The 13956-nt window shown below is 33.3% G+C and overlaps 1 protein-coding gene across 2 annotated transcripts in view; it reads right to left on the bottom strand.

Annotated features, from left to right (window-relative positions):
• DIAPH3 (diaphanous related formin 3) overlaps positions 1–13956 on the bottom strand; it is a 495444-nt gene that overhangs the window by 304053 nt on the left and 177435 nt on the right. For both annotated transcript variants that reach the window (XM_021929669.2, XM_021929670.2), the window contains 4 exons: positions 13529–13647; positions 10459–10523; positions 3990–4094; positions 493–801 (listed from right to left, as the gene is read on the bottom strand). In XM_021929669.2, the coding sequence (XP_021785361.2) occupies positions 493–801; positions 3990–4094; positions 10459–10523; positions 13529–13647 (598 nt within the window). The remainder of the gene's footprint in view (positions 1–492; positions 802–3989; positions 4095–10458; positions 10524–13528; positions 13648–13956) is intronic.

Genomic DNA, 13956 nt, shown 5'->3' on the forward strand with positions numbered 1-13956 from the left:
AGGATACATTATACAGCATTTTCCATGTTTCTGTTACCATAAAACCATTTTTCTGCAGAAGTCTGAATTCTTAAGATCTGACTAGACATTAGCTTCTGACAACTAGTTAACACTTTCCCAACATCTATCAATAGAGAAAATTTCCTAGGAACACCATCTTTTTTTTTTAAGAAACGCTTCATAAACATAGGATTCACTGCAATAATATTTAATTATTAATTTAATTACAAATCACATTCCACTGGAACAACATCAACTCTCACCATATTTATAAACCAGAAAGTCTTAGTCAATATCAAAGGGCTTTATCCTAATACTTTAAGAAAAAAAAAAAAAACAACGCTATTTTATTGTCACTTTGATTAGCGACATTTGAAATTACATATGTATAAATTATGTATAAATTAAATTCCATTAGAAATTATGTATATATAAATCCAAAATTAGATTTAGATCTAGGTAAAAGTATTTTCCGCTATTAATTTGTTTTACCTTTAACCAATTCAATCTTCTCATGCTAATTTCAGGTTTAAATTCTTTCTTTGGTTTCAACCCAAATGGCAGGGTTGGTAGAGGAGGAGAATTTTGTCCTCCAAGGAATCCCAGGGGAGGTGGTGGAGGCACAGGACCACCGAATGGCATCCGCATTCCTGGAAGTGGAGGAGGTGGTGGGGGAGGGGGTGGAGGTGGCACCCCTCCACCAGAAGGCAGTGGAGGCGGAGGAGGAAGTGCTGAGTGGCCAGTTCCACCTTCTTTAGAGGGAGGCAAAGGAATATTACAATCAGCTGGTAAGGCACCAAACTGGAGAAAAAAAACAATGAGACATAACTAAGAACATGTCTAAAAAACTTGTAAATATGCACTTTACTCAAAAATAAGGTATTCATTTAAACCAAAATAATTAAACATCAGTAATTTCATATGGTTAAACCAAAATTCAAAATTCCAACAATTTTTCTTCTAATTTAAGATTGCAGGGTTTTTTCCCTCATAAAAACATAACTGCCAGAAGTATAATTCCCTGTTTTGAGGCAGGTATGACCATCTAGGTAGAAATGTCCAGGAGGGAAATGGGTATGTGGATCTAGAAGATCTGAAAATCAGTAGTCTCTGGAAAACAGTTGAAGTCAGGGAAGCAGAGAAGTTCACTCACAGTATGGAGAGAATATGTAGCATGACAAAGGGTCTATGCACAGAGTTCTATGGAACGCAAGCATTTAAGTGATAAGTAAAAAATAAGATTTCAAAAAAAGGACTTAAATGATATTGCCACATCATGCCTTTGCTCAGATCTTCTCAATGGTGTCCTAATGCACTTGAGAAAACAACAACAACAACAACAAATTAAAATTCTTCATAGGGTCTATATAAGTATGTCATGATCTGGTCCCTGCCATCTGGCCTTGCAGGTGACTTTCTTCTAATTCCGTGTATGTGCCAACCTCATGCTAATTTCAGGGCCCTTGGACATGCTGCTCCCTCTCTGCCTGGAACATTCTCTTCACCTGACCATCTACTAGCCTCTTCAGTCTGAGCTACCAGGTCCCTTCCTTGGGAAAGCCTTATCTGACCACTCCTTATACACTCATAGCACCTTGTACTTTTCAATAGCTCTTATCAAAAGTGTTAATTTATTTAAGGAATTATTAGCATTTATCTCTTTGACAGATTATAAGCTTGATGAGGTAAGTGACTATCTGGTATTATTTACTGCTCTTTCCCCAGCACCTAAAGCAGTGAATGGTACATGATAGCTATGGAAGAAATGTATAGCATAAATGCATGAAAGACAAGAAAAGAAAAAGCCAAGCACAGGGTCAAAAACCATGAGTGAAGAGAGCACCACCTAAAAGACTGCTTTGCAGAATCAAACGCCACAGAGAAGCAAGGTAAAATCAGGGGTGAAAAAGAACCGCCGGTGTCCACTGGTCACTTTTGTCCTCATGTTTCCATGGCATAATATGAATTTAACAGATGCATTTCGATGGATACAAAAAAGATATTCTGGGTTAATAAATAACTTTTGTAATATGATTAGCTTCTTGAAATTACAAACTTCAATTCTAACTGCCTTTCACATGGTGGGCCTATAATGTTACATAATTTTAAATTTTCATGGCACAATTATGAAAAATAGACCATGTGCAAAAGCTTGAAATCAATGACGTCTGAAATCAAAGAAAACAGTGTTATAAAAGAAGTTGAGGCCACAAATCAAAAGCATGCCTTATCAAAACCAGTAAGTATAAAGAAAAACCAGTACAGTGGTAATCTGGGTTGCTGTGTTCAAAGATGGTACCAACCTTTGAATGTATTTGATAATTAACTATCAGTGTCTTAAAGATATGGCTGAATTTCTGCTCTAGAATAGTTCATTTGATAAAGTGTGAAGACTGACTTGAAGATATGGTTTGGGAGGCCAGACACTGTGACTATCGGCTCATCACTATGTCTCTCCAGCACCTAAAGTACCTGGTTGTGAAGAGACTACAGGAGCAAAGGAATTAAATCACAGATAACAGAACATATTTTACTCATACTCTTCATAGTCAGCATAGCTTTGAACAAAAAGAAAGATCTTAAGGTAAATGTCCTCATTTCATAAGAAATAAACCAGCATCCAAAGAAAGAATTTGCCAGTTGTTCCAACATGAGCATATGGTGGCCAATATTAAGTATCTAATTCTAGCTTTTCTTCTCATAGCCATAAACATGGGTCATCACTGCATACAATTTAAAACAATTTAGGAGATTCCTTGATTTAATCTCACTTTCAAAACATATACTTATTCCTATCATATAAAAGCACTGTGCAGCAATAACTTATCCAAAAATGGTAGATACATTTTTTATAAACTGGAATTTTCTGGAGAAGATTTACAAACAAATCTTCAACTGAATATAATTAAAAAGAAAAGAAAGTTCTTAAATTTACATTAGCCCAGACCAAGAAAAACTTGTCATAAATATTTCAGCCATTGTCTATAACTCAGTCTGAAGTATAGACACAATCAAATGTTTCTTTCAATATGAGAGACAAGGAGCCATATGGGAAAGATAAAAAAAAAAAATTCAATAAATTGTGATACTTCCCTCTTGCAGCACTAAAAAACGAAGATGAATGAGAATAATTTTCTTGTAGATAGGAGATTTTAATTTTTTTCTCAAATTGAATACTAACAGATAGCTATCTCTTAAGGTATCTCCAGACAGCCTCAGTAACAAAACTATCCACTAAGCATTTAAAATAAAACAAAATTGCCAATAAGAGAGGATACTGTATACCTGAGACTATTTCAACATAACCATAAATTAAGATGAAAGCAAAATAGCAAAACTATACTTATTGCTCATCATCCTGTACGTAAATCTACATGAAGAAATTTAGCTATGAATATTCTACCTCCTTACTTACATCAACATACAGCATGCAGATGACGTATTTCTTGCTATCTAAATGTTTTATGTGTAGAGGGTGCATGGGAGCTATCTGCTTCATAATCCAGATTTACTCTCTTTTTTGTCATGTTTTAAATCTATTTACTTTGGAAATTGAAAAATTATCAGAAAATGTTCTCATTCAGCTAGAGGTTATCTTTTACTGCAAGGGACCCCTAGGCTGAAGGTTTTGAAAAATAAATAGCTTGAGCAATAATTTCCTGTAGTGGGATAAAGATCAGTGATGAATAACAAATCTGAGAGTAAAATATTTTCTTACTCTTTATGCTTAATTACTTGGGAAACATGTGACATTAGGAACAAAACCCAAACAAAACATAAGAAAGCAGAATAATTAGTAAAAGCTTAGATATACATACATATAGAAAAAAAAGACCAAAAAAAGCAAAACACAAGTACATATAAATAATGCTATAAAAATATACAAGCAAAATTAAAGTTTAAACATTTTGATGCTATGAAGATATAACATAACCTTTGCTCCCTCACTGTGTTTTTAATACCCAAATTCACTCGAAGTGGAATTTTACCTGAGATTTAAAAGCTTGTAGCTCTGTTTGAAGCTCATTAATCTTTGCCTCTTTTTTCTGCAATTCAGCCTGAGTTTCTTGGTGGTCGGTAAACTCTTTTTCAAACTGAAACAAATTAAAAATAATAACAAAAACAGAAAGATGAAAATGAAAAGTACTATTCTTCTTACAGAAATATGACTCGAATGATCTGCCAGTAGAACACAAATTCCTGAATTGGTTTTATGAAAGGAGTGGTAGAGTTTTGAAAAGTCACTGAGAGTCTTTCTCTAGGCCCCTCCAGGTCCCAACCAAAATCATTCATTCACAAGGGGGCAGAAAAAAGCCGCAGACAAAAGCTGTGACCTCTCTGCAGAGCAAACTGGCCACAGTTGTCTGTAACCTTGGCATTTTCTTCAAAGTCTCTAAATATTATTGTGACTTTGTGTAAAATAATAGAGAGCAAAGCATTGTACGAATACCATGCATCCCCCACTTGCAAAAACTTATTCTTGAAACTTATCTGAAGTATATCAAAATGATTTAGGGGATTCCATTTTAATATTTTTTATTACTAAACAACTCCATTCTATTCAGTTTCTAACTTTTTTCCTATAACAACATAATATTTCCAAATATCGTTGGGAAAGTAATGATAAATTAATTTTTCAAAGTCCCCAGTGAAATACCTTCTGGAAAAAAAAAAGCGAATAAAATTTGGTGAATCCAGTGAGTTTTCTATAAGAATTTATATATCCACTAATCACCAGTTCTCATCTTGCATTCAAATAGATTCAACTTTGTCATTATTATAACTAAAAATCTCCTTTTTGTCTCACAATCAAACACGAGCATTTGACTTTCTTTAAAAAAAAAATGAAAAAAAAAATCCATCAAAAAAATGCAACTATCTCACAAATGTGGCCTCTACATTTTAAATATACTCAAACCTCAATTAGGAAAATAACAACAATGTAGAACTCCACCGTTTACAAAGGGCTTTTATTTTTACTTAGTTTATAAAGGGAATCTTATTTTGTCCTTAATAACACAGAGAGGCAGTTGCTAGTCCTTCATAGCTAGTAAAAGATGTGAGATTAAAAAGCCAGATTTCCTGCCTTCAGAGTCTGAGTTCAAATGAAACTATGCCACCTCCCTACAATTAACGTGTAGATAATGCTTTACAGTTTTACTTAACGGACGAATTTTTGGAGCAGTTTTTAGGTTCACAGCAAAACTGAACAGAAAATACAGATTTTCCACATACCCCCAACCCTACACATGTATTATCTCCCCCCATACTTTATAGTTTTTAAAGCACAAAAAGAGGCATTCTTAGATTTCATTACAAAAACTCTGTAAAATAAGAAATATCGCTTTAATTCCCATTTTACAGGGAAGGAAGGTAAATTTCAGACTACTGATCCTCTCAGTCTCAACCCTGTGTTCCTTTATTAAGATAACAAAAACTAATAGGTAAAAACTGTCCAAGTGTCCTTCAGTTGACCTAAGCCACAGCAACATTACCATTCCTCACTACTACTACAGCTCCTACAAACCACTCTTACTGTTAAATAATTTAAAAGATTCTAAGCCTAAATCTAATCAAATTACTAATCTACTAAACAAGCCATGCATGAGTCTCAGAGGTCCGCCCATCTTCCCCCGTCACCCAGTGCTTCCCCCTAAGGACTTGCTAAATCAATTGCCTTCACACCGTCCCTGTATAGTTAACCCCTCTGTACTTTCATCCCTCATTTTACTCCTTATAACCCCTCTTACCAATCTCTCTTTAGCTTAAAAGTCAACTTTTTCAGAGTATTCTTAAACCATACTCACTTTTCTGACCTGTTGAACTCCATTCATGTCATTATCTGTCACAACTTAGCTATAATTCATTCTAAAAACCCTGACTTACCAAATTCCAATTCCAGAAGTCCAAATTCCCTGGACTTCTCTCAGTCTCATCTTAGGTGGTCTCTCTAGGGCCATGCTATTTCAATATCATAGCCACTGACCACAAATGATTATTTAAATGTAAACACAAATTATCAAAAATAAAGTTTAAAAATTCAGTTCCTCAGTCACACCAGCCATTTTAAAAAGTACACTATAGGTACATATGGCTGATGACTACCATGTAGAACAATATAGATTATAAAACATTTCCACCATCCCATATTAGACAGGCCAGTTCTATAGCATAAATACCTACAAATAGGCCTTCATATTCAACCTCTTTTCTGTATGTTCCATTACAACACACACTTCTGGTTCTCCTGCTACTCCTTGAGTGCTCCTACCAATTCCTGTTATGGGTTTCTACAAAATCCAACCCACTAATGTTGGCACTCTATAGGACCCTTTCCTCATCCCCCTCCTACTTGTCTCATCTTCCACACCCATGTTTAAATCACCATGCATACACTGATGGCTTACAAATCCCTATCAATATCTCAGCTTCTCATCTGAATTCCAGGCTACAAATCAGTCCATGAATATATTTCCAACCACTTAATGAAAACTTATCAAGACAGACAAAAAAACCAAACATATTTTCAAAACCAAACATGTTTCCCCCTATAAGATTTGTTTTTTGAATGTTGCTATTCTTTATAAAAGGCACCTCAAATAACATGACTCCTTTGTTCTTAAACTATCAGTGACTTCATTACAATCATTACTATCTAAGAACCCTCTAGCATCTGGCCCTAATCTACCTATTTCCCGTTACACGATAAATATTTAACAACACACCCGAGATATGCCCACTCAGAGTGGTAGGTTCTGGAGACACAGTTAAACAGAATATGATCAGTGTACTTTTATTAAGCACAGTGGCTGGTGGAGAAGTAAAAGCAAACTAACAACCCTAAATCCATTAAAAATACCAGCAATAAAGAGAGAGACAGAGAGAGAGAGACTGAAAGCTGGGGAATGATTCCTGGAGGAATGATGCTTGACCTCAAAGTCTGAAAAATTTACTAGCATTTCAGCGTGTGGATGAATGACAAGCAATACTTTGTAAGGGGCACAAAAAGAGATATGAGAACAAACTGAAGGGGATAAAACCAGGGATGTACACAGAAATAAAATTGCTGAAAGGAATTTTGCAGTAAGCCAAAGAGTTAATCCTTTTTTCTTAAAAATCCTGGAGAGTTATTAGGGTGTGTATAAAAAGTAAATAACATAATCAAAATTTTACTTTCAAAAACTCAACCAGCAGCAGTGTGAAAGATGGGCTGAAAAAGACATACTAGAGGCATGGAAATTGGTTTGGAGGCTATTGCAGTTATCCAAGAGAGAACTGAAGGCCTTCTGAATTAAGGTGGAGGAGACGGTAATGACAAAGAAATGAAAAAAGACTACAGAACCCAAAAATGTTAGTATCTGACTGAATGAAGGAAATGAGAGAGAGGAGTATATCTTAAGATGACTACAGGGTTTTGTTGTTTTACAGGCTGGAAAAAAAAGTGTTGTTATTTGGGGAAAATAAATAAGGTTATAAAATGCAGGAGAAAAAGATATTTTTAGGGAGAAGAAAGATAAATTTCGTTTTGGATATGCTCAGCATGAGATATGTAGAGGAAATTCAAAAGAAATTTAGATACACATCCTTTCTTGGCTATCTCGCATTGTTCTTCATAGTGATTCCTCAAGGCTCAGATTAGACATCATTTCCTTGGAGAAGGCTTCCCTGGCCACCCATGACTAGGTAAGGGACCTTTCCTCTGGGCTTACATACCACATAGGGTTTGTCTACCACACCAATTGCACACTGTAACAAAAAATCACCAACATACATATTACTATAATACACCTCAATAACACTCACCAACCTGAAACTCATAAATATGAGAAACTTTTCCACTTTATTCATCACCTTTCCAGTGTCATACATTTATAATTAAAGTCAAATAAATATTTGTTGAACGAAGTGATGAGCCAACCCCATCAAGTCTTCCTTTATATGTTGAATGACTGTGTCAACATAGTCACTCTCCCAGCATCAGAAATCTTTGAGGTCATTTTCTCTTTTTGACAACTAAGACAAAGTTCACTGCTACACAGCAAGAAAAAAAATTGTTCTTCTTATAAGAGTAAGAATGAAAAAGCCTTACTACAATATCAATATGTGCACTATCCTATTTCATAAACCCTAGACTAAAATTCTTAATTAAAAAGAATTATTTCGGGACTTAAGATAAAAATTATAAAAACCACCACAGTCATAATTGGTAAACTCTAAGAACACTTATTAAATTAACTCACTCATACTGAAAGTAACAGTATTACTTATGAAAAAATAAATTTACACATCTTCCCCTATAAAAAGATAGCTGAAATATAAACTTTGCTTTAGAATTTTTGTAATATCTATAGTCAAATCACTGTAACCTTGAGGACAAAATGAATCTCCATTAAAAGCATACCTTATAAAAACTGATATGATAGCCTTCTTCTCCAAAAAGGGTTACTAGAGCAATATTACACTTACAAAATTACACGCAAAAAATGTTGAAAAACACAGTTAAGGTTGAGGCTCTGCTTAATTTCATTCCCTAGGGTGAATGTATGAGTGCATCTGTACAAGAAGGTTGGTAATTCAATATTCTCTATATACTTTCTGACATTTCTGGTCTTCATTTTTCAAATTTATGCACCAAAATAAAGAATGTGTCTAGCAACCATGATAGCTTCCTGCCTAAAGCAAAGTATTTACATGTGTCCTTATAAAGCTATCAGAACAAAGTTTTTGCTGATATATACAAAATGATATGGCAATAGAAATATTTTATGGAGCAAATAGTATTTTCTGAATACACCTAAGACATATAATTTCTGACTAAAAGGAGACAACTAACCTTGAACAAGGTCTTTCTTCTATTCATATTTAAAGCCTACAATTTTTTAAAAAAATTTGTTGAGAAACTTTAACTCCATTCATGTTTAACTCCATTCATATATACTACATACCTAAAAATGGTAACAAAATCAAATTTATACTATCTGGGATGTATCCAAATCAAGCACTTGAAAGTCTACTACTACTTTCCTATAAAGAGTTAAAGTGCTTATCGAGCTCAGAATGCAATGTTGGCTGGGTGAAGGGTCACCCCACAACATGAACATCTATCCACTGTAACACTTATGAGACTAAATTTAAATGATCCATTAATTTGTTTCCCCCACTAAACTAAGTCACTTCAGAGCAACGACAATATCATATTCACAACTGTAATCCTAACCTGCAGCCGAAGGCCTGGGAAATAACAACCTCTCATTTAGCGTTTGGTGAAGTCAGAACCTTAAGGCCCCTGAGGACATTTATAATGTTTTTCTTAAGTTAGTCTTAACCTCCGAAATAGTGCCTATAATTTAAGTTTTATCTTCAAAGTTTATAGAAATGTGTGACTGCCTCAAGATACATTTAGTATCTGCCACATCAAAAACATATATTCCTTGGCATGATGCCTAACACACAGTAAATATTCACTTAGTAAATGTTCACTGTGGGTTCATCATGGGGGCAATAGTAGTAATAATTATTATCACTCCTTCAATGTGAAAAACCATCTGAATAATTCAAATCAGATTGACTATTTAAAATGCAAAGAATTGAAACAACAAATTAAAAGTCAAATAGGTACTTGCTAAGCCAGAGATAAAAGGACAAAACAGTACCTTAAATTTATGCCTACTGTTCCATTATTGGAACACTGAGCATGTGGGAGTTATTTATATCCTACTGCTCAAGGTCATTGCCAATGTCTGATTTTTCAAAACTCAAAAAAATTGCAATCTCAGGCATAAATGGGTTAAAGAAAAGTAAGGAATTGGCTGGATGGTTAGAAATACTACTGGGTTGAAACAAAACTGGTAATATCCAATAGCTATGACCCATGAACATGGCAATTTTATAAAGTTCGACTAATACAATGAAACAACTTTAATCAAAACTAAAAGCAAGTTAACTTTTCTCTTAAAATTTTTATATATGATTTCATTCTTAAGGGCCTAAATAATATGATTTCTTGAGAATTAGCACAATCTTAAAATTTTGATTACATACATTTTGTTCAATCATCTACTCATTCAAAAAGTATCTTTTTAGTTCTTACAAAGGGCCAGGAAAAGTTCTTGGTGCACGGATAGTAAATAAAGCAACAAAATGCCTCAAAGTTTACTCTTAGGGTGAAATAGATAATTCATTCACATGTAAATACTAAACTATGTAGCATGTCAGATGATGATAAATATATTGAAAGAAAACAAATAAGGAAAGAATAGGGAAGGTCAAGGTTGGGAGTGGGAAGTTAAGATTTTTTAGATACAATGGTCTATAAAGTCCTCCTTGGTGGATGGCATCTGTGCACACACCTGAAGCAGATAAAGAAGAAAGAAGGAATAACAAGCAAATTCCCTGAGGCAGAAGCATGCCTGCAGTGGTTCCCCAGAGAGTACTACAAAGTTAGTCAAAACTACTTACTTTCTTATAAAGTTCTGATGCTTTCTCTTCAAACTCTTCTAGTTTTGCTTGATCTACGCAAACGTCTAAAATTGCAATGACAGGAAATTTTTAATGTGATAGTTCTTAAACTCATTATGACTTCAAAAGTTTAGGAAAAAAATATCATAGAAAATAATACTGATACTACCAGTAATAAATAAAATGGAAAAAAAAATTATAATGTTGGAATGAAAAAGGCTTTTTCTAAGCATGATACCAGAAAACAGAAAACAGGAAAAGCCAAACTCAATAACAGTTTTAAACTTCTAGCAGGCAAAAGGAGAATGTTCAATTGTAATAACACTCAAGTATTTCTATCACCAATTGGAACATATTTTAAAGAAAAAAGATGATGTCTAACCAAGCTAAAAAAAAAAACAAAAAAAAAACCGGCAACAGTAATAAACAGAAAGTTAGAAAAATTGATACTAAAAAAACCACTAAAGCAGATGAATAATGTTTATTATTCCCTATCAATATGAAAATTAACAATATGAATGTGAAGATTAAATGACTGATAATGCCAAGTGTTGGAGTTGACATGAGGAAACCAATAGTGAAAGTTAAGAACTTTGCTGATGAAAAACTAGGCAATATGTACTAAAATTGTAAATATGGATTTTCTTTTAACCTAGCAATTCCATTTCAAAGACTTGTCCATTAGGCCAGAATAATCATTAAAATATTTTCTGATGTTAGCAAAAAAAACAAAAAACCTGAAAATAACTTAAATGCTCATCAATAATGAATTGCTTAAATAAGTTACGATATATATACATGACAGAACACAATGTAGGACAAGTAATTCATATGGATTTCCCATAATATATGCTATCCCTTCTTTTTTATTGAATGAAAGTGATACATGAACAAGGTTTATAAAAATATATTACAGAAGAATTTATAATAAAAAATAAGTCAACAAAGTTACTGCATCCAAATCTCAATCACACTTCCTAAATGCAACCTCTTACGGCCATTTCTATACCAGATTATTTTGGTGGTTAGTTTCTTAACTCTAAATAAAATGTACATAACTATTATTTCTTGATTTATCTATTTAAGACATTATAGATTCTGGTATAAAAGATTAAAACAGTGTTTGTTCTCTATCTAATCCTAATTTTTGATATTTACTAAATTGGATTACTCCAGAGCATGAAATATTTAATTTTGATTCCCATTACCTTAACAATAACTTAAAATTCTTGCTATAGTATGTCAAATTATCTGTGCCTTATGCTTTCCAACACCTTTTTCCCCTATTGTCCAACTTTGGTTCTTCTCTCACCTATTCATAGAAATACAACGACATTCTCTTCTGTATTTAAATCTTTTGTATTTACTTATGAGTTTATTCTAAATATTTAAAAATCAGTAAATACAATTAATTTATTAAAACTATGTAAGCATGCATCACTTATACAGGCAAATGGTGTTCAAATATTTTATTTCCTTCTCAAGAGCTCAGTGAAAAAAACCTCTCAGCTGCCATTCCTAAATGACTCAGTGGAATAAATTTTTTCAGATACTATTCAAAATCATTCCACATTTTACTGTGCTGCATATTTACAGCACCATTTCCTTAATTTCTGCGTCCTCTTCCCACTCCCCCCACCACAGGAACTTCTAATTGTTTATCTCTTATAGAGAGAAACAAGCATTTTCATTATTATCTAGTTCTTCACTAATTATATTTCAGTCTTCTCCCTGGACTCAGATAATATATGAAAAGAAACACAACTCTGCACAGATACATAGCTGAAAATGAGAGGTGTATTTTAATAGCTTTTTCAAATCATTATGGATAATCTTCTTTGATGTTATATCGAAATCTGACAAATGGTGACTTCTTAAACACATATGATATGTGGAATCACGTATCATATCAATTAACTTTACCCTGTTACCCTAAAATCTCTTGATAAATGTTGCATTTTTAAACATATATGATATGTGGAATCACATATCATATCAATTAACTTGTACTCTATTACCCTAAAATCTCTTGATAAATGTTGCACTTGTAATAGATCTTTTGCCTATGTAGAATTTGTAACATCAGGCACTGGTCATATGGAAAAGAATGGTGTGCTGAGTCATGCAAATGTTCCAAATGTTAACATGTCTTTCTACAATATCACAATGAATAATCAGGTTAATAACACCAGTGACATCAGGAAATAATTTTAGTATTGAGAACCTGTCAGCCTAAAAGCAGCAAATACAAATTTTCCAAAATTCAAATTTCCACTTAAAAACTCAAATTTTCTCATTGGCAGCATATTTATCGGCCATTTTCTTTGAAGTTATAGGCTCATTTTATTTCATTTTTAAGAAAGCAAGTGCCTGACGAAAACTTAAATAAAAACTCAAATGTTACAACACTAAGTAATAATGCTCTGATTATCTTAAAAAAAAAAAAAAAAAAAACAACTCTCAAGTTACAGAAGCTGTCGTCTGTATGAGTCATTCCCACATTTAAAAAAAAAAAGGCTTTGGCGGCGGGGCAGGCAATTCTGCTTGCAACTCAATTACACAAATATTTTCTTATTGAACTCTTTTAATAGATCTTTTGCCTATGGAGAATTTGTAACATCAGGCACTGGTCATATGCAGCAGAAGTACTGTATGTATAAATCCCATTTGTTAACATAGAATATTAAAACAATGTGTATGCAAGGGTCCATCTTTAATAAAGTTAACATTTTTAGGACCTTATCAAAGGCATTCTTAGGTAAAAAATGGCAGTTTTTTTGTTGTTTTATTGACAGTAAAGATGACAATGACTACTCCCACAGTTCAGTGCCACTGCCTTGATTCATAACAAAGTGCCAGGAGTTTTACTCACCATTGTTCTGCACCACCAGTGCAAAATACCAACCCAATAAAAAAGGCAAATAATGTTTTTGTGCTATTATGAAAACAGTTTTGACAATTAGGGCCCTCAGGAGTCCAGATACACAACCCGAGAACCAATACCCTAGAGCTCATTCATAGAATAAGAGACAATAAGATATTTCCATTTAAATAGTAGAGAAATACTCACCTACAAACTCGGTTAAATCTAAATCTAGTCTTTTTCGATATGTAAAGTCTGGATCCATTCCATCTCTATGCAATACAATCTGGGATACACACTCATCAATTAATTTGAAGTACTGTTGCCTAAAACCAAAGAAAAGAGTAAATGTACAATCAATCATTAGTGTAACTTTACATCAAAACAAAACTTTTTTGCTAAGATTGATTTCAAGTTCAATAATTTATTAGTAATATAGTTTCAACAGTTGACATAACAGATTTTACATGGAAGTGAGAGTAAATACAATTGTCATCACTTTGCTTTTAATGAATTCAAAACAGCATATTTTTATAGTCTTTTAGGAAATATAGTGTCCCTTAATTTTCTTAATAAAAGTCAAAACCTTGAATTAAGTAAATTAGCTGAAAGTGAAGTGATAAGTGCTTAAAATT

The sequence above is a fragment of the Papio anubis genome, chromosome 15, assembly GCF_008728515.1.
Source record: "Papio anubis isolate 15944 chromosome 15, Panubis1.0, whole genome shotgun sequence".
Lineage (NCBI taxonomy): Eukaryota > Metazoa > Chordata > Mammalia > Primates > Cercopithecidae > Papio > Papio anubis.